Source organism: Lepidochelys kempii, chromosome 20, assembly GCF_965140265.1.
Source record: "Lepidochelys kempii isolate rLepKem1 chromosome 20, rLepKem1.hap2, whole genome shotgun sequence".
NCBI lineage: Eukaryota > Metazoa > Chordata > Testudines > Cheloniidae > Lepidochelys > Lepidochelys kempii.
This window is the reverse complement of record NC_133275.1, coordinates 2,283,502-2,307,960: the sequence shown is the minus strand read 5'-3', so window position 1 is coordinate 2,307,960 and position 24,459 is coordinate 2,283,502. Positions and strand designations below refer to the sequence as shown.

The 24,459-nt window shown below is 66.9% G+C and overlaps 1 protein-coding gene across 1 annotated transcript; it reads right to left on the bottom strand.

Annotated features, from left to right (window-relative positions):
* Window positions 1-304: 304 nt before the first annotated feature.
* Window positions 305-22,506, bottom strand: DGKA (diacylglycerol kinase alpha). Its single transcript, XM_073319443.1, is given in 27 exon segments — window positions 305-938; window positions 1,487-1,547; window positions 1,953-2,073; window positions 2,444-2,633; window positions 2,837-2,927; window positions 3,465-3,529; window positions 3,802-3,816; window positions 3,818-3,982; window positions 4,187-4,234; window positions 4,237-4,283; window positions 4,424-4,509; window positions 4,896-4,957; window positions 5,451-5,537; window positions 6,221-6,310; window positions 7,345-7,443; window positions 7,567-7,686; window positions 8,092-8,180; window positions 8,787-8,904; window positions 9,342-9,389; window positions 9,391-9,462; window positions 9,761-9,835; window positions 10,305-10,354; window positions 11,421-11,501; window positions 11,913-12,063; window positions 12,238-12,314; window positions 13,094-13,231; window positions 20,842-22,506. Coding segments are annotated over 27 exon segments (2,634 nt in total). The 5' UTR covers window positions 21,131-22,506; the 3' UTR covers window positions 305-839.
* Between the last annotated feature and the right edge of the window lie 1,953 nt (window positions 22,507-24,459).

Here is a 24,459-nt window from a genome sequence, read left to right as displayed (position 1 = left end):
CTAGCTCCGCACTCACCTCCAGCAGGGGGCAGGGATGTGCCTAATCACTAGAATAGAACCCAGGCGTCCTGGAACCTTGTGCAGACCTCGCCTCCCCCCAGAACTGGGAGTAGGAACCCAGGTGTCCTGTGACACTGTGCTCTGAGCCCTAGAGCCCAGCCCCCTCCCCCTTCGCCCTGCCCCTGAATGGCGCTGCCTCTGACCCCAGGGAATGGGCAGCAGGACGGGTGGGTCCAAACCATGGCCCATCGCCTGAGGCCCGGGCCGGGTGGGCGGGTGTCTGTGCCCAGAACAGCAACCACGATGGGGCGGGGGGGAGAACAAAAGCCTCCAACCTTTATTAGTAAGACGAGGCACTTGAAATCTCAAGGGGGGGTGGGAGTTTGGACTGTGGGGGCAATAAATAGGGGGGCTGGAATGTAGGGTACGCAGGGGCCCAGCACGCTGCTTCCCACCCCACCCGCCGGGGCCAGAGATGCACAGGAGGGGCAGATACAGATGCCCCCTTCCTCCCCACCATGGGGCAGAAACACCCAAGAGGGGGTGGGCAGTGGGGGCCAGGACTCTCAGCAGCGGGGGTGGGGGATTAGACCAAGGCCTCCCGCCCGCCCCCCGCTCGCTACGGCGGCCAGCAGGCAGGGGGGCCTGGGCAGGGAAGGGGCCCACAGGCGTGACACCCACCCCCCAAATGACGCGATGGTCTACACGGGACATCCAGGCTGCACCGGGGGGGCGGGGCAGGAACCAAACCCACCAGCGCCCCTGGAGTTGGGCTGTTCCCCGCTCAGAGCCAAGGTGGCCGGGCCGGGGGGGGCATCCTTGGCCCCCAGCTATGCCCCCTAGGACTCATGGGGTCCCTTCTTGATGCCGAAGAAGCTGGAGGAGCGGGGGGGCGGGCCCAAGAGCATGGGCGCCTGGTTCTTGTGCGTGATCCTGATCTAAAAGAGAGAGAGAGAGAGAGAGTGGGGGGAGGAAGGACACGCTGGGGGGAGGAAGGACACGTGGGGGGGGAGGGGGGGGGGTTTCTGGTGTGGGCAGGGAAGCGTCCCCTCCCCCAGCTCCAGCCACACAACCCCCACCCTGCAGGTTCCCTAGTAATGCACCTACCCCTCCACGGCACCTCCTGCCTATGGGGGGGGGCGCGTGGCTGCCAGCACCCCAGCCCCATGGCTCCGAACCGCCCCAACACCTGCTAGCCCTGGCCCCATGCGACCAGCAGGCGAGGGGCACCCGGGTGCCGCCCCCACTCCAAATGGGCCCCTTTCTGCCCGGGGTAGGTAGCGGAGCTGACTGCCCTGGCCCCCAGCCCCCCTCCCAACACCAGGCGGCCCCGGCTTCCTCCGCGCCCCAAGACGGATGGGCAGGGTGGGGCGGGGGGGGGGTCTATTGAGGCCTCTCGCGGGGGCTGGGAAAGCTGCAGGGGGCTCGGATCTCCACTGCTGGCTCAGGGGAGTGCGGGGGGGAACACCCCCATACGGCTCCTTACCGTGCAGGGCGGCTGCATCCAGGGCTCCCCGTCGATCTGCATGGGCAGGCACTTCAGGGTCCTGCGGAGACCCCGGTGTGAGACAGCCCCACAGAGCCCCCCCCCCCCCCCCCCGCCAACCCTGCCCACCGCGCGGCGGGTCCCAGGGCCAAGCCTGCCCACCGCAGGGGGCTGGGACCTTCCCCACCGCGCGGCGGGTCCCAGGGCCAAGCCTGCCCACCGCAGGGGGCTGGGACCTTCCCCACCGCGCGGCGGGTCCCAGGGCCAAGCCTGCCCACCGCAGGGGGCTGGGACCTTCCCCACCGTGCGGCGGGTCCCAGGGCCAAGCCTGCCCACCGCAGGGGGCTGGGACCTTCCCCACCGCGCGCGGGTCCCAGGGCCAAGCCTGCCTCCCGTAAGATCATGGGGGCTGACTGCCCCCAGGGAACCTCACCCCCTCTGCCCCCGGTGCCCCCCCGGCTCTCACCGCAGCGTGATCTCCGAGCACTTGGCCAGCCGCTTGCCTGCGCTCTTCAGCCCGGTGTAGATCTGCCCCATCTCGATCACGCCCTCCAGCCCCACCACTTCCAGCCGCTTGTCGCTCAGGTCTGGGGGGAGGGAGGGGCCGTCAGTGCTGGCCCCCCCATGCTGCCGGGGGGCCAGGGCCAGGGGATGAGTGAGCCCAGCCCCCACACCCGGCTCCCCCCCTCCCAACCAGCTCCGTGGGCCAGGGGGTGGCAGGTGGGCCCCTGCTCTGGGGAGCGCCTCATGGACCCAGCCCCCCAATAGGGTGCTGTGCCTTTAAGGAGGCGGGGCTCTAATAGCTCCACTTAGTGGGAGGGGCCAAGGCAGAAAAGGCCCCACCTCTGCTCCACCCGAGGCCCCGCCCCCAATTCCACCCACGGGATGACTACCTGCCCCCCACAGCACTCCTGGCCCCGCCCATTGCATGCAGGCCCCGCCCCCCCAGCGCCACACCTTGCACGCAGGTCTTGAGCGTCTCCGGGTCGGTGACGGCCTCGGGCTGGCTCCCCGTGGCCCTGTTCCGGGCCTCGCCCAGCGGCTTCTTGGTCTCGCCCCAGAGGTTGGAGCCGCCGTGCATGCTGGGAATGTTGAGGACAGCGACCCCCGAGAGGGCTCCACTCAGGTCCAGGGGTTGCCCGCAGCACTGGGGGGGCAGAGCCCTCGTTACCAACTGGGGACCTGCGTAAACCAGCTCCCACCCCAGAGAGGCCACCCGGTGCTCGTCCTGCAGGCCAGGCAGAGAATTCATGCTCCAGCCCTGGGCTCTGCCAGCAGGGGGCGATGGCTGGGGGCCCTGGGCATGCGTGGGGCAGGGGGCGGGGGGCAGCGCTGGGCTCCGTCCCTCACCTCAATGGTCAGATATTCCTTGAGCTTTTTGCAGGTGGCGAAGATGGTCTCGGACGTGGCGAATTCTAAATACCAGAGTTTGTTCTTCATCCTGGAGAGGAAACAGCCCCACAACCCACGGGTGGAAAACTGAACAAACCACACCACACCAGGGGGCACCGGGAGGGGGGGCGGGCAGGGCACTGGCGGGGGGGAGCGCCCGGCTGTTGCCGTCCCAGAAGGGGGTGTCGTGGGGGCAGGCAGGGCACTGGCGGGGGGGGCAGGGGGAGCGCCCGGCTGTTGCCGTCCCAGCAGGGGGTGCCATGGGGGCAGGGTGCTGGCTTTGGCTCCCGGCCCATCTCCGCTGGGTGGGGGGGGCGTCTCAGGGAGTCACCAGTGCGATGGGCGAGGCCCAGGCCATGGACCCAGAGTCGCCGCCTCCCACGGGCTCCCCAAGGGCTGGATCAGCCGCTCCGAGCTTCCCTGCGCCCCAGCCGGGATCCACACGGGAGGCCAGGGCCCCCGTGCCTCCGGGAACCCCCGAGGTCACAGCGTGGCTGGCAGCCCAGCCCCTGCCATGCCCACCTGCCTCGCCCACCCCCCTACCCGCCAGCCTGCCCTCGTCGTCTCCCCCCCCGGCCCCACACACCTGCTGTTGAATTTCTCAGGGTACTTCTCCCTCATGAGGTGGAAGCGGTGAGCGATGGAGGCATCCTGGAGACGAGACAGACGCAGTCAGAGCCCAGCGCGGATAACGGGGGGGGGGGGTAGCAGCCCCCCCCCCCCGCGGTTCCTATGCTGGCCAGACGGGAGTGACACCGAGCCAGGCTCCTGCATGTGGAGCATGGGACAGGGAGAAGTCCCATCGCATCCTGGGGGCTCCATCCTGCCCCCCACAACCGCACCCCCCATACTGGGCTCTAGCCACCCTCCTCCCCCCCCCCTCAGTGCCAGGGCTCAGACCCCACAGCCACCCCCGGCCGTACCACGCCGATGGAGAAAGTAGTTGTTGATGATCTCGTAGGGGACGGGGTCCCCCTTCTCCGCGGGGTTCTCGGGGGTCACCTGCACCAGCCACCGGTCCATGGGCAGGATGCTGCTGCTCTCGATGTCCTTCAGGATCTTTCGCAGGTTCTCCCCGTCGTAGCCTGGGGGCAGGGGCACGGCCTCAGCGGGAGGGGACAGTGCCAGGCACCCCCCCCCGCCTCTCCCTAAGCGGGGCTGGGGGCAGAGATGGGCAGGGGGGCACCTGGCTGGATGGGGCCATAGGCCTGAGCGGGGGGTAGCTAGGCAGGCCGCGCCCGTTAGTCTCCTGGGGGGCGGGTGCCAGGCTAGGGAGACCCCCGGGCCCAGCTCTCCCCCGGGCGTCACTCACCTCCTCCCCCAGCGCAGGCATCGTGCCAGGTCGTTGCCGGTGCCCCAGCGGGAGGCACGGCCACCGCGGGGCGCCCGGGCAGGTTGGCTTTATCTGCAAGGACAGAGGGACGGTCGGCGGGGGGGGCGGGCTCCTTGGCCCTCCAAGGGCAGGGTCCAAGTGGCTCCTGCCCCAGCCCGGGCCAAGAATCGGGCCCCGTTTCCTGCCCCTCCCCCCCTCCAGCTTCCACCTACCGATGGCGTCCAGGATCCACCCCACGGTGCCGTCCCCGCCGCACACCAGGATCCGGAAATCCGGCACGTCCCGGAAAAAGTTCAGCCTGCGAACAGAGACACGGAGCTGGGTCAGCGCCGGGGCCCGGATTCCCGCACCCCATTCACTGCCAGATCCTCCCCAAGGGTTAGTTACCCCCTGACCTGCCCTGGGCTCCCTGCCGGTGCCCCTCACTCCCGACCCACAGCCCCCTGGTACCCCAGCCCTGGGCTCCCCGACAGCCCTGCCGGTGCCCCTCACTCCCGACCCGCAGCCCCTGTTACCCCAGCCCTGGGCTCCCCCGACTCCCCTCCCTCGGCCGATGCCCTTTGACCCCCCTCCCATTCATGCCGTGGAGCTGCCCCGTGGTGTTGCAATGTGGGCAAGAGTCCACTAGGGGGCAGGGCCGAGACCCCCAGTGAAGGGCCCCGGGGCCCCTGAATTCTCACTCACCCGGGGGCCGGGCCTCCCTTCATCAGGTTGTAAACCTGCCGCGGGTTGAGGAGATACTGGAGCTTCCGGAGCACCCTGGTCGTGGAGACGAGGGGGGGGGCGTCAGGAGCGAGAACCCACACCAGGCATCGCCATGGACACCCCCCCCCCGACACAGTCTAGATCATGGGGAGGGAGGTGGGGGGGGGCTGTCCAGGGGCATATCCCTTAGACCAGGGTGGAGCAATGACATCACGATAATGAGACTGTTGCCTGGCAACCTTGGAACAACCCTCCCAAACCCCTCCACCCGTCATATTAGGTGGGGAAACTGAGGCACAGACAGAGACTTGCCCAAGGTCACACAGAGAACTGGGAAGAGAACCCAGGAGTCCTGGCTCCCTGTTCTCTGCACAGACCCAGTAGACCCTACTCCCCTTCCAGAGTCAGGAACAGAACCCAGGAGCCCTGCCTCCCCCGGCCCCGCCCCATGTCTAACCATTAGACCCCACACATCTCGCCCTGCCAGAAATAGAACCCAGGAGTTCTGGCTCCCAAGAGCCCCCTCGGCTTGACCCCCCCCCTTACCTCTCCCCCCTGTTTCCCGCCGCTCTTGGGGTTGACGAAGACCAGCAGGGGGTGGGTGTCGGGGATGGGGACGATCTACAGAGCACGGGAAAGGGGGAAACGAGAGGGTGAGACACGGGAGAGTCACGGGCGCAGCAAACCGCAGACGGGTTCCAGGAAATGACCGCCCACGGCGGCCGCTGCAGGGCCGGAGCGCGGCTCCGCGGCTCGTGCCGAGGGGCTGGGCAAGGCAAAGCCTGGGCCTGCTGGGGCCACAGCGGGCGTGGGAAGAAGTGCACGTCCTGGCGTCTGCACCTGCAGACGGTTCACCAAACCCTCTGTCCAGCAGCACCTGCTCAGGGGAGGCGGCTGCTGTGGCCAAGTTGCATGGTCACCATCTGCCACCAGAGGGAGCCACTGGCCCTGTATGAGCCAATAGCGAGAGCCCTCTGTGTGTATGGACCAGGGTGAAGGGGGGGGGAGCCCTGGGGAGAGGGGTGGTGGGGGGGGGGTTGTTACCTCATTCTGGGCAGGGATAAACGCCCTCATTTTTCAAAATCCCGGCCCCACCCCCGCCCGGGGCCCTGCCTCCCCCCGCAGCGTCCCAAGGGCCCCCAGCCAGCTCCCACCCTCCCAGCCCCCCCCGACATGCTGCTGCCCCCTACTGGGCCAAGTGACCTGGCTGCTCGGGTCACTGGGCTCTCGTTGCCCCCCAGTGGCCGCGTCCCGCAGGTGCCAGTCGAAGAGCAGCGCCGTTGGGGCGTCGCCCCCCCACTCACCCGCAGCGCCTGGCCCTCGGGCGTGGTGCAGGGCTGCGGCATCTCCTCCACCGGGGTCCCGCCGTCGCTCTTCTGGCTGTTCTGCCTCTCCTGGAACCCAGAGCCAGGGCGTCACCTGGGGGCAGGGGCCCAGAGCCCTGGGAGAGGAACCAACAGCCCCCAGGGCTCCGTGGGGCTCAAGGGGCGGAGCTGCTCCTTTGGGTTCAAAGCCCAATGGGGCACAGAGCCCCTTGCTGGTGGCCTCTGGTCTCTCCCCAGTGTGGGGCCAGGGAACTCCCCAGCCTGGCAGGCCTCCCAAAGGCACCTGGACTGGTCCATAAAGCCCTAGCCAGGGGATCCGGGCTGGTCCATACGCCCGGCGGGGGCTCTGTGACGGAAGTGGGGACTGTTCTTAATGTTTCCTCTGAGTAGTGTGGGGGTGCCTCAGTTTCCCCTAGGCAGTTCTTAAGTCTCTAGGGGGTGGGATAAGGGTGTATGATCATTGCAGAGCCCTAGAGGGCAGGTGTGTGCAGGAGTCTGGACACAGAGAATGGCCGACACCCTGTTTCCTGGCAACTGATGCCCTGGGCCCTCCCCCCCCCCCCCCCCACCCCAAGGTGAGAGCTGAAGGGTTGGAGAACAAAGGAATCCGGTGATCTCCTGGCCCGGGACAGGAACAAAGCCCAGGGGAGGAGGGGCTGGAGGGAGTTTCAGTTTGGGGCTGGCTGGGACATAGAGTGAAGTGTAGACGGGGTTGTCTGGCTCACTGCCCCCCCCAAAATGGACCTGGCTGAGGGGTCCTGTTCTCTGCACCTACAAGCTCTGTGTTAGACCATGTTCCTGTCGTCTAATAAACCTTCTGTGTTACTGGCTGGCTGAGAGTCATGTCTGACTGCGGAGTTGGGGGGCAGGACCCTCTGGCTGCCCCAGGACCCCCGCCTGGGCGGACTCGCTGGGGGGAAGCGCACGGAGGGGGCAGAGGAGGCTGGAGGCTCCGAGGTCAGACCCAGGAAGGTGGAAGCCGGGTGAGCTGTGTGTCCTGCAGACAGGCTGCTCCCAGGAAGGCGACTGCCCCGAGTCCTGACCGGCTTCATGGGGAGCAGTTCCAGAGCATTGCCCGGGGACCCCGTGACAGGCTCACTCACCAGCACGACGGGGTAGATGGCCGAAGGGGGCAGGATGTGGTCCCGCAGGGCCCCACAGTCGCAGGTCGGGGGCACGCTGGGCTGGCACTCCTCGTGGATCTGGGGGGGACGGGGGGTTAGCCCAGCACACGCTCCTGGCCCCACCTCCCCTGAAGCTGCCCCCCAGCCTCCAGTGCCTGGCAGGAGCACCGGGGGGGGCGGGAGGGGGGGGCCTGCACCCACCTTGAGGTGGCACCAGACGCAATGCAGCCCCGTCAGGCTCTGGAAACTCTTGATCTTCTTCTGACACTTGTCGCACTTGCTGGCCTCGCAGCCGCCCTTCACCCACACGTGGCTCTGCGCCTGCGGGGGGGCGGGGGGGGCAGTGAGCGCTCCCATCGCCCAGCAGGGGCTGGGAGCCAGGATGCCTGGGTTCTCTCCCGGCTCTGGGAGGGGAGTGGGGTTGAGTGAGTTAGAGCCAGGGGCTATGGGGGGCTGGGAGCCAGGATGCCTGGGTTCTCTCCTCAGCGCTGGGAGGGTGGTGAGGGGAGGGCTGTGAGTCAGGACTCCTGGGTTCTAATCCCAGAGTCTGTCAGCCCATCAGCGGCAAGTCCCTGCCGCACTCTGTGCCTCAGTTTCCCCGTCTGTACAATGGGGCTAGCGAGCACGTGGGAGGTACTTGGGTGGGGAGGATGGTTCTGGGGACCGGGGGCCGTCGCGCTGGGACGTGGCCAGACAGACACGGGGGGTCCCCTGCCCCCCACTCACGCTGGTGTCCTTGCGGGACTTGGCGTAGGTGCTGATGCAGCTGAGGGGCGCCCGGCGGGCACAGCGCTCGTGGGCCGTGAACTTGCAGACTGGAGGGAGAAAAGACACGCCAGCAGGTTAGTGACCAGGGAGGCGGGGCACAAGCTGGGCAGGGGCGGGGCTTAGCTCCTCCTCTAGCCCCGCCCCAATCCCCCCTCAATGATTGGCGGGGCTTCGAGTGGGCCAGCCAATCACATCTGAATGGAGGGAAAAGGGCGGGGGTTAGGCCAGCCAATGGCAGTTTGAGCTGATGACACAATGCTGATTTGCTGGTGTGTCATTGGCTGAATGAGAGGTGGGTGGGGTCACCCCAGGCTGGGCCCCACCAGCCCCACACAACTCACAGCGCCCCCTGGGTGCCCTTCCCTGGCTGGTGCCCATTTCTCCAGGGGGGCGGAGGTGGGGGGGGATCCCCCTCCCCTAGCCAGGCCCGTGTTGGGGGAGGGGCACAGAGGTGGGGCCATGCCCATGTCGGGGGGGGGCCCGGGCCCGTGTCGGGGGGGGGGCGGCAGAGGGAGGGGGCCGGCGGGGGGAGGGGCCCGTGCCCGTGTCGGGGGGGGGGCGGCAGAGGGAGGGGGCCGGCGGGGGGAGGGCCCGTGCCCGTGTCGGGGGGGGGCAGAGGGAGGGGGGCCGGCGGGGGGGGCCGGGGCACTCACAGGTGCAGGCCAGGCCCTGCTTGCGCAGGCCGAGCAGCAGGGTCTCGCAGACGGTGCAGTAGACGGGCCGGTTAAAGTGCTTCAGACACCACATGTGCTGCCCGTCGTCCTTCATGTTCTGCGGGGAGAGACGAGAGAGAGTCCGGGGGGGTCCCTGGGGGGGCTGGGGCGGGAGTCGGCGGGGCGGGGTGGGGCTGGGCTACACAGAGCTTCTCCCCGAGGGGCGTGGGGCTCACCTGTGGGCCGTTACCCACTCGCGGTTACCACTGGTTGGGCCGCCGGGGGGCGGGGGGGGAAATCAGGGCTCGTGGGGGGTCCCAGGCCCACAGGAAGGATCGGGGTGGGGGTAGGGAGCTTCCCGCCCCGGCCCCGCCCGTCATGCCCCTGGCTGCTTTCCACCTTGCCCAACGGGGATCCCCATCGTTGGAGGGGGTCGAATTCCCACACGGCTCAGAGCATTTCTGCCACCCCCAGGGATTGCCCCCCCTCGCCCCCCTGGGACCCCCCTGGGGTCGCCCCTCTCTGTGTCGCCCCCCCCCGCCCCCCCGGACTCACCACTTCCAGGCCCAGCAGCACCAGGAGGGGGATGGTGGTGACCCCCCCCACGCAGCCACTCGGCCAGCGACACCGTCCCGCTGTCATCGTAGTCGATCTCCCTCATCATCTCCTGCAGGATCTGGGGGGGGGGGCAGGGACATGGCTCAGGGGCTCCAGAGGGGCTGGGTGAGCCCCCACCCAACAGCACCCCCTCCAAGGGCCCTATCTCCCCCCCACTCTCCACGGCAGGGGCACGGGACTCCCCATCTGCAGCCACTTCACCCCCAGCCCTGCACCCCCTCCCTCCCCACGGGCTCAGGGCAGCCCCCCCAGCACACACTGTCCCCTGCAGTGCCCGTGGGCTGGTGCCCCTCCAGGCAAGAGGGGGCAGGGCCAGGGCAGCCCCACGCACCCCACGGCCCCAGCACGGTACTCACAGGTTTGAGCTCCGTGACGTCCCAGTCCAGGTACTCGGCCACTCGCATCATCTGGGTGATGATCCGATCCACCTCCTGGGGGGCCCGGAGCGGGGAGAAGAGAGCGGGTCAGTACCGGCCCATGGGGGGGGGGCAGGGCTGGCAGAACGGGTCAGTAATCGGCCCGGGGGGGGGCAGAGTGGGTCAGTACTGGCCCATGGGGGGTGGCAGGGCTGGCAGAACGGGTCAGTAATCGGCCCGGGGAGGGCAGAGTGGGTCAGTACTGGCCCATGGGAGGGGGGGGAGACAGCCCCCCAGGGATGGACCCCTTGCTCAGCCCTGAGGCTGGAAGCACCTGTGGATCCCTGGGGGGGGGGCACAAAGGCCTCCCTTTGTTGCAGGGCCGGACCCAGCGGGGGCATAGAGATGGGGGGGGCTGCTCCCAGCCTCTGCCAGGCACAGTGTGGCGGGTTCTGCAGGACCCAGGTGCTCAGAGCGGGCAGTGGGGGGGCACTAGGGTGAAGGGGACAGTAATGGGGGGCTGTGGTCCCCCCACGGCACTCACCGAGCTGTCCAGCAGGCCGTTCCCATCCTTATCATAGAGCTTAAAGGTGACTGGGGGGGGGGGGGGGGGGAGAAAGCGGACTTCAGTGGGGGGACCCCAGCCAGGCCCAGACCTCCATGGCCCCCCCACCCCCACCCCTATGCCAGCCCCCATCCAACCCACATCCTAGCACAGCCTGTCAGCCTCCACCCCTCTGGGGAAAGACCTCTAACCCCAAAGGTCTCCCACGAGCCTCCTGTGACGAAGTGGGACTGTCTTAATGTTTCCTCTGAATGGTGCTGGGGGGTGCCTCAGTTTCCCCTATGCAGTTCTTAAGTCTCTAGCGGGTGGGATAAGGGTGTAATGATCACTGCAGAGCCCTAGAGGGCAGGTGGTGTGCAGGGGTCTGGACACAGAGAATGGGCCGACACCCTGTTTCCTGGCACCTGATGGCCTGGGCCCTTCCCCCCTGCGAGGTGAGAGCTAAAGGGTTGGAGAACAAAGGAATCCGGTGACCTCCTGGCCCGGGACAGGGACAAAGCCCAGAGGAGGAGGGGCTGGAGGGAGTTTCAGGTTTGGGGCTGGCGGGGACGAGGAGTGAAGGGGCAGACGTGGTTGTCTGGCTCACGGCCCCCCAAAATGGACCCAGCTGAGGGGTCCCTGTTCTCTGCTCCTGCAAGCTCTGTGTTAGACCATGTTCCTGTCGTCTAATAAACCTTCTGTGTTACTGGCTGGCTGAGAGTCCCGTCTGACTGCGGAGTTGGGGGGCAGGACCCTCTGCTCCCCCCAGGACCCCGCCTGGGCGGACTGGCTGTGGGAAGCGCAGGGAGGGGCAGAGGAGGCTGAAGGCTCCGAGGTCAGACCCAGGAAGGTGGAGCCGGGGGAGCTGTGTGTCCTGCAGACAGGCTGCTCCCCGAGAGGAGACCCCCCAGAGTCCTGCCTGGCTTCCTGGGGAGCAGTCCCAGAGCATCGCCCGGGGACCCTGACACCCCCCGCTGTGGCTCCCCCCCCAGCCCTTGCCCCATTAGGAACCCAACTCAGGTCTGAGCCCGAGAGCTGCCCTGTCCTTGTCACCTCTCCATGGGGCTGGGGTGGGTGGGACAGCCCCCCCCGCAGCGTTCCCACCCCCAGACTCACACTCCAGCTTGTCCTCAGGGCGCCCCCCCTCCAGCAGCGAGAAGTAGCAGGAGACGTCGTTGACACAGACCAGGCCGCTGGCTGCAAAGAGACAGAGCCCGCACTGGATCCTGCAGCCCCCCTGCCCCACACAGCAGGGACCCAGGAGATCAGGCCCCAAGGCCCATTCACTCCTCGGCTTCAGCTGCCAGCAGGGGTGGGAGGGGGCGGGAAGTGGTAAGCAGCAACGGGAAATGGGGGACCCTCTGCAGCCCCCCGCCCAGTATGAGCTGCAGTCCCCTAGCCCCAGGCAGCCTGTGCCCCATGTTGCCCCCCCCCCCCATCAGTCCAGCTCTGGCCACTGCAGCAAGCTAGCTAGTGACTGCCCCCCACTGCCTGGGATCAGAACTGCTCCGCTGTGTGTCATATACCCCGTACAATCGGCATCTGATGGGGACTGTCCTCCGGCTCTGCCAGGCTGACGGAGCAGGCGGGGCCGGTGCGTGCCCTTACCTGGCTGCTCCCCGAGGCCCGGCTGCTCCCCCGGGGCCCTCCCAGGCGAGGTCTGGAAGGACAGGAAGAGGTGTTGGCAGAGCGCGTCCGAGATCTCCTCGGCCTCCAGGTAGCTCCTCATGAACAGCTTGAAACCTTCGAAGTCGATGGACTGGGGGGAGGCAGCAGAGGGGGGGGCAGTTAGGGGGCATCCTGGGCCTGGGGGGGGCTTCTGCTCGGCGCTTCCAAGCTGGAGGGAGGGGGCCGGCCCGGCTCAGAGCAGAGGGGCTCCAGGGACAGACTGGGCCACCCCCGTGGGGCACGGGGGGCATCAGGGCGGACTCACGTCTCCCTGCAGGTGCTGCACCAAGGTGCCATCTCCGTAGAACTCCTGGAGAACGTCCTGGACCTTCTTGCTGCTGTCTGGGGGGGGGGGGGGAAGATGGGGAGAGTCACGATCCCAGGGTCCCCCCCAGCCGGGAGTGGGGAGCAGCCCTGGCCTGGGGCAGACACTGCCCAGACCCGGGGCCAAGCCCTCGCCCTCCCCCTCCCCTGCTGGGGGGGGCGAGAGCTGCAGTTCTGCCACCGTGGCCCCCCGCCCTGCTCTGGGGGCAGATCCAGCCACTCTACCGCCCTCCCCGCCACCCCAAGCTTCCTAGCCTTATGGGGCACGACCTGTGAGGCTGTGACGGGGGGCCAGGTCAGCCCTCCCCCCCGGCAGAAAATGGGCCCCCCCCTGCAGGCCTGGAGCGTTGGTATCAGGGCAAATCCCCAAAAGAGGGGACCCCACCCCCCACTGCGGAACCTGATGGGGGGGTCCCAGTGGGGCCAACCCCCCAGCGCGCAGCGGGGTGTGGGTGGGGTTAACGCTGGCATGGCTGGGTGAAGGGAGCTGCCCAGCTCAGCTGCATCCCCCCCGCCTGGGGCCCGATCCTGCTCCTGCCAGAGCCGTGGCAACTCTCCCCACCGGCCCCGCACCCTAGGCGGAGCCCGGTCTGTGGGGGTGGCGCTCACTGGTTACGGGGCAGGGGGGCCCTTTTCCTTGGGGCCCCGATGCCCTGGGGGCCACAGGCTGTTCCCACAGGGATTCCCTACCGCAGCCCCCCACCCCCGGGGCAGTGGGGCTGGGGGGGGGCAGGGCTGGGCACCTGCCCCAGTGGGGCTGGGGGGGGGCAGGGCTGGGGGGGGAGCTGGTCACTCACAGTCAATGTACTTCTGCAGGTGGGCGAACTCCTCGGGGCTCAGGGTGGCCCAATCCTTGCTCTCCGACATGATGTTCTGGGGCCTCTGGGCCGCGGCTGCCGGGGGGGGGCAGTTAGAAACAGACTCCCGGGGGGTGACTGGGGGGGGGGGAAGAGACAAAAGGAGCCAACAGGGGAGTGAGGATGCAGAGCGCGACGGACCCGGGCGAGGTGCCGGCGAGAGCGACCGAGGGGGGGTGTCCCCGGGCAGCGCCCCTCCCGGATTAGCTGAGCCAGCACATTCCCCGGCGGAGCCAAGCACCAACCGCTGCCCCCAGGCAATGCCAGCCAAGCCCCCGGCGCCCCCCAAACCTCCCCTGGTATCCCAACCCGGGGGGGCCCTGCTCTGGGGCGGCTGGAGCCCAGCGGAGGAGGCCGGGCTGGCACCCACGGCAGTCGGGGGTGGGAGTGGGGCCACCACCACTCGATGTCCTTATGTGCCTCTTCTGGACCCACCGCTGAGACCCCCAGCGGCAGGGGCTCTTAAAGGGATATTACCCAATTACCGACTGGGGTGGGCTGGCCGCCGGCCAACAGACAGGGGCACCATTTGCCCCAGAACAGCCCCATTGCCAGCGCAGACACCCCTGCCAGCGCTGCGGGGGTCTAGAGCGGGACACTTGGGAGGCGCATGGGCTGGCCCGTGCCCCAGCAGCCTGGCACGGAGCTGGTAGCGATGGGCAGCTGGTTCCAGTGCTTTATACCTCTCCGCAGGCGGCCACTTTGCCGGCACTGCTAAATATTTAATGGTGCCAAGTCATGGCTGGAGGGCGGGGAGGGGGAGGTTCCTGTTTCTCCAATTGCCGCTGTGAATTGGGGATGGGGGGGAGATCGTCTGATTCAGAGACATGAACTGGGGGGGCAGGAAAGAGGTGGGTCTTGGCAACAGGCAAAGCTCCTCTCAGCATAGGCTGGGGCTTGGGGCGCTAGGCAGAGCGGGCTGCAAACTGCGTATGGACCGGCTGGGGTCCAAGAGCAACAGCAATGCCGGGGGGGGGGGGAGCAGCATGGGGGAGGGGCCGCTGCGCCAGCCCCACCCCCCAGATCTTGACTAGTATTGTGCCCCCACTGCATCCAGCTCTGGGACGTGCGGTCTAATGGTTAGTGCAGGATGCCTGGGTCCCATTCCTAGCCATGTCGTAGACTCTCCACTGACTTCCCCACTCTGTGCCTCAGTTTCCCCACCAGGGGATAACAAAGCACTGAGTGCTTTGAGATCCGCCCGCCCAGTGGGAGCGAGGGGTTGTTCACGCCAGGGGCCCCCTGCTCCCGGGCTGGAATCGCATGTCTGCCCCCCTGTTTCCTTCCCCGGCAGCAGTATTTTCCCAGTATCCGCTGCCCGCCAAAGCCCTCGGCTCACTCCATTACTACGATGATTTATTCACATTAATCCAGATCTCGGCGCACACCTGGGAGCTGCCGGGCTGCACGAAGTGCTCCAAGGTCTCTGTGGGGCAGGGAGAGGACAGGACGTGCTGCTCCCATTAACTCTAATGGGGCTAATACCAAGCACGGCCCCCCTGGACGCCAGCCCCCTCGCAGCCCGGACAGCAAGTCTGAGACCAGAGAGCGGCTTGGATGGTGCCCCTCAATCCCAACCCGCAGCCCCTGCTCTCCCAGCCCTGGGTCCCCCCAAGCTCTGTCGGTGTCCCTCAATCCTGACCCACAGCCCCTGCTCTCCCAGCCCTGGGTCCCCCCAAGCTCTGTCGGTGTCCCTCAATCCCAACCCGCAGCCCCTGCTCTCCCAGCCCTGGGTCCCCCCAAGCTCTGTCGGTGTCCCTCAATCCTGACCCACAGCCCCTGCTCTCCCAGCCCTGGGTCCCCCCAAGCTCTGTCGGTGTCCCTCAATCCTGACCCACAGCCCCTGCTCTCCCAGCCCTGGGTCCCCCCAAGCTCTGTCGGTGTCCCTCAATCCTGACCCACAGCCCCTGCTCTCCCAGCCCTGGGTCCCCCCAAGCTCTGTCGGTGTCCCTCAATCCTGACCCACAGCCCCTGCTCTCCCAGCCCTGGCCTGCCCCAAAAGTGGCCCTTCAGGATGACAGGGGCTATAGAACAAGAGTAAATCAGTCCCTCAATACAACCATTTGTGAAGACATCACAAGGAGAAGCTGGGGCGGTAACTCACCCCCTTAGCCAGGTTGGGCCGGGGGCTACTAGCATGGCTGGAGGGGAGCCCAGGGCCGGGCTAGCAAGGGGCTGTGAGTCGGGAGTGAGGGGCACCGGCCCAGCTGCTGGAGAAAGGTGCAAAACTGGGGGCACTGGCTAGGGAGAGGGGGACCCCAGGCTGAGCTAATATGAGCAGAGGGGCTAACGCGCAGAACAATGAAAATGAAGGAGGGCGAGGGGCAGGACTCCTGGGTTCTATCCCCAGCTCTGGGAGGGGAGTGGGGGCCAGTGGTTAGCTCTGCCAACCTTCTTGTACCCCGACTGGCACCACCCCTGTTCTGTTAGCAACAAGGCCCTGAATCGGGGGGCGGGGAGGGGGCTCTGATTTTGCCTAATTCCCAGCCGCCCCCTTTCATCCCAGACATGTGACCAACCAACCCCCAGTTCAGCCCCTGCCTGGCAGCAGGGCCAGGAGCCCCCCTCCTCCCACCCTGTTGTGCTGGCTCCGGGTGCGGCCAGTGCCGGAGGAGATGACAAAGCCAGTCCAAGCCCCTTAACGAACGACTTCTGCTTTCGGTGGATCCATTTTTAGAGCATTGCGGGCAGGGGGGGTGCCCACAGGGATCCCCCCATCAAGAAATGACTCCCTCTCAGGGTAAACATGGGGCTGTCCCGGGGCGAGGAACAAACCGCTGGGACAGGGCGAGCCGGGGCTCCAGGGGTGGGGGCAGGGCACTGGTGCCACGTCCCCCAACATACCCCCCGCCCCGACACCCATGCACACCACCCTCACCCTACACAAACCTCACCCCCCCGTGGTCTGCCCAGCCATGCACATGCCCTGCACACAGCCCCCCACCGCCTAGGTACATGCCCAGCCATGGGGAGCAGGCAGCTGCTCAGCACCCCCCCACTTTCATGCAGGGGGTTGGGATTCAAACACAGCTTTGCTCAGCGCCCGCCCCCAGGGACACCCCCCCGGTGAGGGGGGGGGGCAGGAAGGAAAGGGGGAGGCAAGAAACAGAGAGTGCTGGCATGAAATGTGGTTCAGGCAAACGGCTCCTGGCACCCGCGCCATGGCTGCAGAGATCCCAGGGGCCTGGCTAGCTACCCGCCCACCCCCGGCTGAATGGGAGTCTTGCTGGGAGCCCGCTCCCCACAACCCCCGGGGGATCAATTTAACAGCTCCCTGCATCCCTGCCAGCCCCCTGCATCCCTGCTCTGGCTCGGGGGCCGTTCCACCCCACCCCACGGGACCGACCCCCTGGCAGCTCCCAGCCCTGCAGGGAAGTGGGGCACTGAGTTGGCCCCGCTGCACACCGAGGGGTGGGGGCTATGGGATATGATGGGGCTTCCCTATGCCTCTCAAGGAGGTTGCTGTCGATGCCACCCCCAGGGGGTGAGTTTAGCGGGTCCTCAGCTTCACCCTCACCTCTGACTGGCAGCAGCTGACACCCCCCAGCCCGATCAGGCCTCAAAGACGGAGCCCAGTCAAGGGATGGTGCAGCTGAGCTGTGCAATGCAGCCACTTGTGACCAGAGGGAAATTCCTGCCTGACCCCAGCTGGGGACCAGGCTGGGCCCTGGAGCATGAGGATTGCTAGCTCCCTGGGAGAATTCCAGCCTCGCTCCTACAGTGGGCCTGGCCTTTCTGTCAACTCACTTCCCCCTTTGCTCCCAGAAGATCCTGCAGCAGTGACTTCCACAGGGTAATCACACAGGGGTGGGGAGGAAACTGTGGGCTTTGAGCCCAGCATCAATCAGAGCAGGGAAGGCAGATGCAGCCACAGCCAGGCTGAGGGGTGCACCCAGTGCCGGGGAGGGGCCGGGCGCTGCATCTGATTGAACAAACTTAGCGGCAAAGCTAATAAAACCCTGTTGTTAATGGCGCCATGAACCTTCTCTAGCACCTGTCAGATGTGCTTACAGCCCCTGATAGGATCCTGCTCCCCTGCCCTTTATAGAAGGGAAACTGAGGCACATAGTGGTCACAACACACTGTGAGCCAGCAGCACTACTGAGAAAAGAACCCAGGAGTCCTGGCTCCCAGCTCCCCTGCTCTAACCACTAGACCCCACTCCCATCCCAGAACTAGGAACAGGACCTGGGAGTCTTGGCTCCCATCCCCGCTGCTCTCCCTGAGCCGTTCGGAGGAGGGCTGGCACCCCAGGCCAGGGGGAAGGGCACCGACTCCGCCCTGGACACATCCCAGTGATCCTGAGGTTACTGAGTCCTGCTAACTCCATCAGCAGCGCTAAATTTAGCTCAGCCCCGCCTGCCCCTGGCTCCACCAGCCGAGCACGGCAAATGGAAACCAGATGCCAGGAGACGCCGTTCGGGGTTGGAGGCCAAAGCTTAACACCGTGATCCCCAGGGGACGGCCGAGCAGGGGCCCCGGCCCTGCTGCCCCCATCGTCTGGCCGTGCCCAGCACACGACGCGGAGAATCCTCGGCTCTGACCCAGCTTGGCTCTGCCTGGCCCCCGGCAGGACTGACTCCACTCCTGGGACAGCAATTGGCCACACGCGCGGGCTCAGGCCAGGGAGAAGAGAGGGGACACCAGGGACCCACGCTGCTGCGCCAGCAGCCCCCCAACCAATGGTCCAGCCAGTCCCCCTCAGCCCCTGGCTCCCAGCGACCCCGGGTGGCAGACACCCCTCGGCACCCTAGCCACAAGCCGGGGACCAGGCGATCCCGGGAAAAGCCCCTCCCCACGATCCTTTGTCATGGGTGGGGCAGCGGCTGGGGAGGGGGGGGGCTCAAATAGCTGCTTCCTTCCCTGGGACACCAGGGGCCCCCCCCTCGCCAGCCCATGCCAGGCCCAGCCCCATCACTCCTCATGGGGGGGCACAGTTTATCCCAGCGGGATGGAGGAGATTTCACACTCGTTTTCCCGACTGACACCAACCAGCCGATTTCTGGCAAGGTGGCTGGCGTGCCAACAGCCCCCCCGTCCCCCCTTCGCATGGGGCGGCAGCTCCCCAACCTGGGAGGGGGCAGCTCCCCCCGCTACCACATCTCACCCTTGCCACGTGCTTCTAGCTGCCCACCCCCAGCAAGCGCCACGGCACCTGGGAGCTGCACAAGGCAAGCGAGTGCACGGCCGAGGGTGTTCGGGGGGAGAAATGACCTTTCTTAGCAACCCTGACCAGCAGCCCCCTGCTAGGCCAGCCCTGGGCTTCCCCCATCAGCTCTGCTGGTGCCCCCTAGTCCTGGTCCCAAAGTGCTTGGTAAACATGAGTCGTTAGTTTAGCCTCACAGCCTCCCCAGAATCGCCCCTGCTTTCCAGATGGGGAAACTGAGGCAGAGAGGGGCAGGGACTTGCCTATAAGCACCCGGAACAGAACCCAGATGTCTCGACTCCCACTCTGGGCCTGCCCCTCTTCAGAGCATCACATCCTGCCCCCCAACCCCCACCCCTGGCCCAGCTGAGCCCACGCTCCCTGGTTCAGTGCCAACACATGGAGCAGCCCGCGCTCCCTGCCAGCCAGTGCTGGCCAGAGGCAGGGGATGGGAACGCTGGGGTGCTGGCCCAGGCTGGCAGGCTCCCCGCCCACCCCCTCTGGGATTCATGGCTAAACCCCTAATGGGATCCAACCTCCCTGACTTACTGACTATTGGTGCGCTGGGGAAGCCGAGCTGGGGGGGAATGGTGGGGGGGTGAAGCCTGCACTGGGCTGGGGGGATGGTCCAGGACTCAGCAGGGGGCCGACCAACCGTGCAGGAGGGGTGGGAATTTCAAGAGAATGGCTCAGTGTCCTGCTCTGGGACTAGCCCCAGGCCCACAGAACAACCCCCCTCACATCCAGCTGTCTCCCCCACTCTGCTTAGCCCTACTTGTCCCAGACAGGCATGGGACTTCCCAGGCAGGCAGGGGCAGCCTGGCCCCACTGCCAGGAGCCTGAGGGTTGGCTGGTCCCACCCATGCTCCAGCTGAGCTGCCAGCCCCCACCTGACTGATGGGAGGGGTGGGGGTCAGGTCAGGTTGTCCCCCCTCAGGCTAGTCTTAAAGGGACAGCACAAGGAGAAGCTTCAGAGAAGGCGGTTGAGCTCGAGGGCGGCTGGGAGCCAGGGCTCCTGGGTCCTATCCCCAGCTCTGGGAGGTGAGTGGGGGCCAATGCCTGGGGAGGGGGCTGGGTGCCAGGACTCCAGGGCAGGAACTCTCCATCTTAACTCACTCTCACTGGACACAAGGCAGCTGCCCCAACCCCTCCTGGAACAGCTGAGCCAAGCGAAAGAGGGTCTGATCTCCCCGGCTTCTCCACCAGCCCAGCCATCGGCTCGGACGCAGCCCCAGCCAGATCCAAACGCCGCAGAGCAAAGGAACCAGGAGCCGGTTACTCCCTGCCCTTGTCAGGCCAACACCCTGCGTTCCCATGGAGTTCAGGCCTGTAGAACCAGCAGGCTTGAATGAAGGAAATGCTCCTGCCCTGGCGCCTGCAGGGCCAGCACCCGGGGCCAGAGCCTTCGGAGCTTCTGCTGGTGCTGGGCCCATCACCCTGGTGTCTGACTCTGGGGGACCTTGTTCCTAGGCAGGGGCAGGGCAAAGCCCTCACTCACTGCACTCCCCAAAGCCTAGGGCCTGGCCTGCCTCCTGCAGGGGTTACAGCAGCCCCAAGGCAGCTCTAAGTGACTCGCAGAGTTTCCAGGGCGGGCTCAAGAGCCCTGATCCCAGCTCCACGCTGGCTGGGGAAGGGTGTGGGGAGGCCCTTTCACGCAGCCACAAGCTGAGCGCCACCGAGACGCCCCCACTGCCAGCGGTGAATATGGCTCTCCCCCGCCCCGGGACCAGCCTCACAGGGAGGCTAGTCCAGGGTCTCCACGGCCCACTCGGCCCTCGGCCTCTCTCCTCAGGCTGCCAGTGCAGGGGACGTGGCTCCCTGGCCCGAGCCCCCACCAAACTCATGACACCCGGCAGGGCGCCGCCAAGGCCCCTTGACTAAGGTAGGCTCTTGTTTCATCCTGGTCCCTCTGCAAACGCGCCTCCCGCCTCACTTCACAGCGAAGCCTGATCGGCCTCCCCCACCCCCAGAGCAATGGGCCACTCTAGGCTGCAACCCCCATGAAGGGGTTAAGTCAGCTGGACCCTGCACCCCCTCCCGCCTGCCTCGCCACAGTCAGAGGGATCCAACAAGCCTGACCCCCTGCTGCCCTGTCCCCCTACCTGACCCATAGAAGGGATGAGCATGTGGGGGCGGGGGGGGAGTTTCCACCCAGCCTTGGGTCCCCCCCCGTTTGGCCTCCCGAGCTGGGTCAGTGCTTGGACGAGGGAGGGCCAAGAAACAGCCAGGAGCTGCCGGAAGTGGGGCTGGCGGCCCAATGGGGGCACTCTTCCCTCTGCATGGTGCTGGCGTTGCCCTCAGACCGCAAACCACCTCTCTGCTGGGCACTGTCCAAACAGCCGCTGCGCCCCACCCCAGAGGTGGCTGCATCTCCATGGCAGAAGACAACCTGTCTATAGCCAGTGCTGGGGGAGGAAAGGCGCTAGGAAATCGCACGTTATTGTTTGGCCACCGCTCAGACCTCGGCAGGAAGTTAGTTTGTTCTCCTTAATTAACAATCACTCTGGCGGCAGATTGTAACCCCCCGCCGCGCGTTATTTACCAGGAATGCCCGCTCGAGCTCTTGGGCAAACGTGTCCTTTGGCACATGGCTGGAGCTGGGTGAGCACAGCTGCACGGGGCCTCTCCCGTCTAAGGAGAATTGCTGGGGGCAGGACAAACCGGGCCCAGCCAGCCCGCACACCTGCAGTGCTGGTTTCTCCCAGTGGATTGTTCCAGGCTCCAGGAAAGACAGCGTCAAATCCAAACAGAACATGAAACTCGCCCCGAGGGTCAGCCAACCGAGGGGCGGGTAGGACTGGGCGCCAGGACTCCTGGGTTCCATTTCCCATGGACTGACTCAGCCTTCCCAGCACTGAAGGAAGGCGCCCACACTGGCGGTCCAGTCACGACGCACTTGGGGTGATTTCTGCCCTGGCGGCGAGGGAGCCGGACCGGACGAAGCCCCAGCATGGCCCAGGAAGGGTTGGTTTTTTTACATATATAAAAGTTAAACAAGCTGGCATTGCCTTTGTTACTTGAGGCCTGGGGGGTGGTTTTCGCCTGGGCCAGTGCATCACACACAGAAACCTGCCTCCGAAATCCCATGGGAGGCTGAACCCCTAAAAAAATCCAGGCCACAGGGAGCCGATCCATTAGTGTTCCCCCACCTTCAGTGCTCCCCCATGCCACCGAGCACCAGGCCCAGTCCCGCTGGCTCCCCCTGCAAGGGCCAATCAGCTGGCTTGGCTTCTTGATTTAGCAGAGCCAGAGGGCCCAGGATGGAGGTTTGATCCCAGCTGGATTAGCCCTTGGGGGTCAGATGCACCAGCTGCGCCTGGAGCCAGAGCGGAGCAGCCAGTAGGCACCGGATTTGGGTTGGGGGTGCTTTGCTGGCTGGAAAGTCTGGCCCATCAGCTCAGGCAGGGGTCTCCCCCTCTGCCCTGCCTCGCTGTTCCCCCTGGTCAAACCTCTGCCCCTCGCTGCACTGCCCCCTGCCTGGCCCACTGTGCCGCCCTCAGCCAAACATCCCAAAGCCTCCTCCTGCTCAGCCCCTTCCCGTCCCTGCAGCCCCCCCTGCATGGCAATGGCTCCTTCGTGGCGGCTTAGGGGGGTGGGTGGGGAAAGCTGGCACGGCCCTGGCCCCTTTCTACCGGGCAGGAGAAGCCATGGCAGATGTGGCGAGCACTCTGCAAACCTGGGCATGGCGCTGCCCGCCAGGCGGGGGCTCGGGATTGCAGATTCCTTGGGGCAGGGGCCATCCCGCGGGTTATAAACCTACAGTTCAGGGGGAATGGGGGAACCCTCTGGCCCTGGCCAGGCCGGAGCCCGAGTGCAGGATCCCTACTGGCCACACACTCTCTGAATGGGTGCAAAAGCCCAGACACGCGGCCCTCCTCATCCCGGCAGCCCCACCGGGGCCAGGATGGCTTGAAGCAGCTCAGCCCAGAGGGTCACATTGGGGCCAACCAGGGGCCCAGAGAAGCCCCTTCCCCTGCCCAGCGCCCGGCCCCCGGGGCAGCTCCTGTTCCTGTGCCCAGCGCCTGGCACTGCAGGGCGCGGGGTCACGCCCCAGAGACCCCCCGGGCACCCAGGTCAATCGCCCGGGCGGGGAGCGGCCGGACCCGGGGCAAAGCGGCCCGGGACGCGGCCAGACCCCGGCTCCTCCTCCCCCGGCGCTGCGGGACGAGGAAGCCGCGGAAGCGCCGGGATCCCCCGGGACGCCGCAGTTTCTTTGCCCCTCCCCAGCGCCGGGGGCCGCGGAGCCGGGCGGGGGTCGCGGGGGTCCCGGGCGCCCGGCAGCTCCTTCCCCCGGGGCGCGCCCTACCTTGTCCGGAGCTCGGCAGCGCGGGGCGAGCCTGGGGCGCCGCCCGCCCGAGCCCAGCCCCGCTGACATCACAGCCCGCCCCGGCGCCTCCCCTCCCGGGCCCCCGCACCTTCCTCCTGCGGCCGCTCCCCTCCCGGCGCCGGCAGCGAAGCGGGGCGCCCCGACGGGCTCCGGGGCGCACAGACCCCGCAGGGTGCCGAGCCGAGCCGTGCCGTGCCGAGCCGAGCCGTGCTCCCGGCCCCGCGCTGCAGCCGGTTTGCGACGCCCCTGCCCAGAGCCTCCGCAGAACCCAGTTGCCCCCCGCCCGCAGCCTCCTGCCCCCGCCAATTTGAGCGAGCCCCGGGGGGGAGGGGGGACACACTTAAAGGGACAGCGGCGGGCTGCACCAATCTGCAGTGAGAACAAACCCCGGAGAGTCACCTGGGCCCCCAGAGCCCCCCCCATTTCCTGCCAGGGGTTAATTAAAGCAAGAATCCGGCCCCTGCGCTGGGGGGCTGGGGCTGGCCAGCTGCCAGCAGGGCTTTTCTGGGAGCCACCCTCTGGGAAGGGATCGCCTTGGCCTTGAACCGCAGGGGGGGGGCTTAGGGGCCAAATTCAGGGGTGGTGCAAGCAGCTCTGACTTCAGCGCTGCCCCGGCCACCTTTGGGAGGGCGCGAGGTCACATCAGAGTCCCCAGGTCGTGGGCCTGGACGGCCCCCGAGGGGCTGAGTCCAGCCCCGGTGCTCATGGATGAAGGATTATCCAGACTGTCCCTGGCAGGTGTTTGTCCAACCTGCCCTTAAAAACCTCCAGGGACGGAGATTTCACCCCTGCCCTGGGCAGGTTATTCAGGGGTGTGAGCCCGGCTGCCGACTTGGCCAGGCCTGCTTGTGCCCCTGAGTGTGTGTGCGGGGGAGGGGGGGACTCGATTTGTGCACACAAGTCACGCCGGGTGTGCTCGTGCTCACACGCCCACAGGCTGCCTGGCAGCACGCGGTGGTCTCTGGCTGTGGGCAGGCCTGACTCGAGGGGGCCGTGGGGGCAGCTGAGTCCTGGGCCCGGCCCCGTCTGTGCGCTGGTGGGGGGGTTCCTGGGTGAGCCCGCGTGCGAGGAATCCATCTCAGTGCGTGTCAAAGGGGTGCCAAGGTGCACACCTGGGCGTCAGCGGAGGGGGACTCAGCGTGGATCTCTGCGGGTGGGTGCCCCCGTGTGTACGCGTTGCTTGCTCATCCCTCAGCGCCGATCTGTGGGTGCGCCGGAGCCTGCCCGGGCAGCTCTGCGCACATGAGCCTGCCCAGGCCCGCGCTCTCCGGGCGTGTGGGTGCCGGGTGCTCTCTGGGACTGAGGCCAGGCTGCCAGGTGCGAGGGGGCAGCACTGGTCTGGAGACGTTCGCTAGGAACAGTGGGCAGCAGGAGGGGAACTCCTCCCCCCAGTCACCTCTGAGCTGTTCGGCCCTTTCTACGCCCTCGTCCTTCTCCCCCAGGCGTGATCTGTGTGCACATGCGTGCTGCAAAGGTACCCCCCCAAGTTCAGTCTGGCCCCAGCCAGCCCTTGGCCTTGGTGCCGGGGGCTTAAGGGTCCCACCTGAGAACTGGACTGAGACCCAGCAAACTCACTACACCAGAAAGCCCTTGCAGTCTGGTCAGGTGAGCGGTGCTGCCCGGAGCAGTTGGCTCAGGTGCCCAGAGCCTTGCCCCCTGGGCTACCAGTTCAGTGGTCAAAAGATGCGGCCATGTGACGGCACCAACGGACCCCCTCCCAGCCAGGCTCAGAGAAGAGGCCAAGGACTGAACGGGCCTGGGACACTCGACTCCTGGCACCCCTGCTGGGGCTGTCTGCAGACAGAGGAGCCCAGTCTGGAGGGCGGAAGGCCC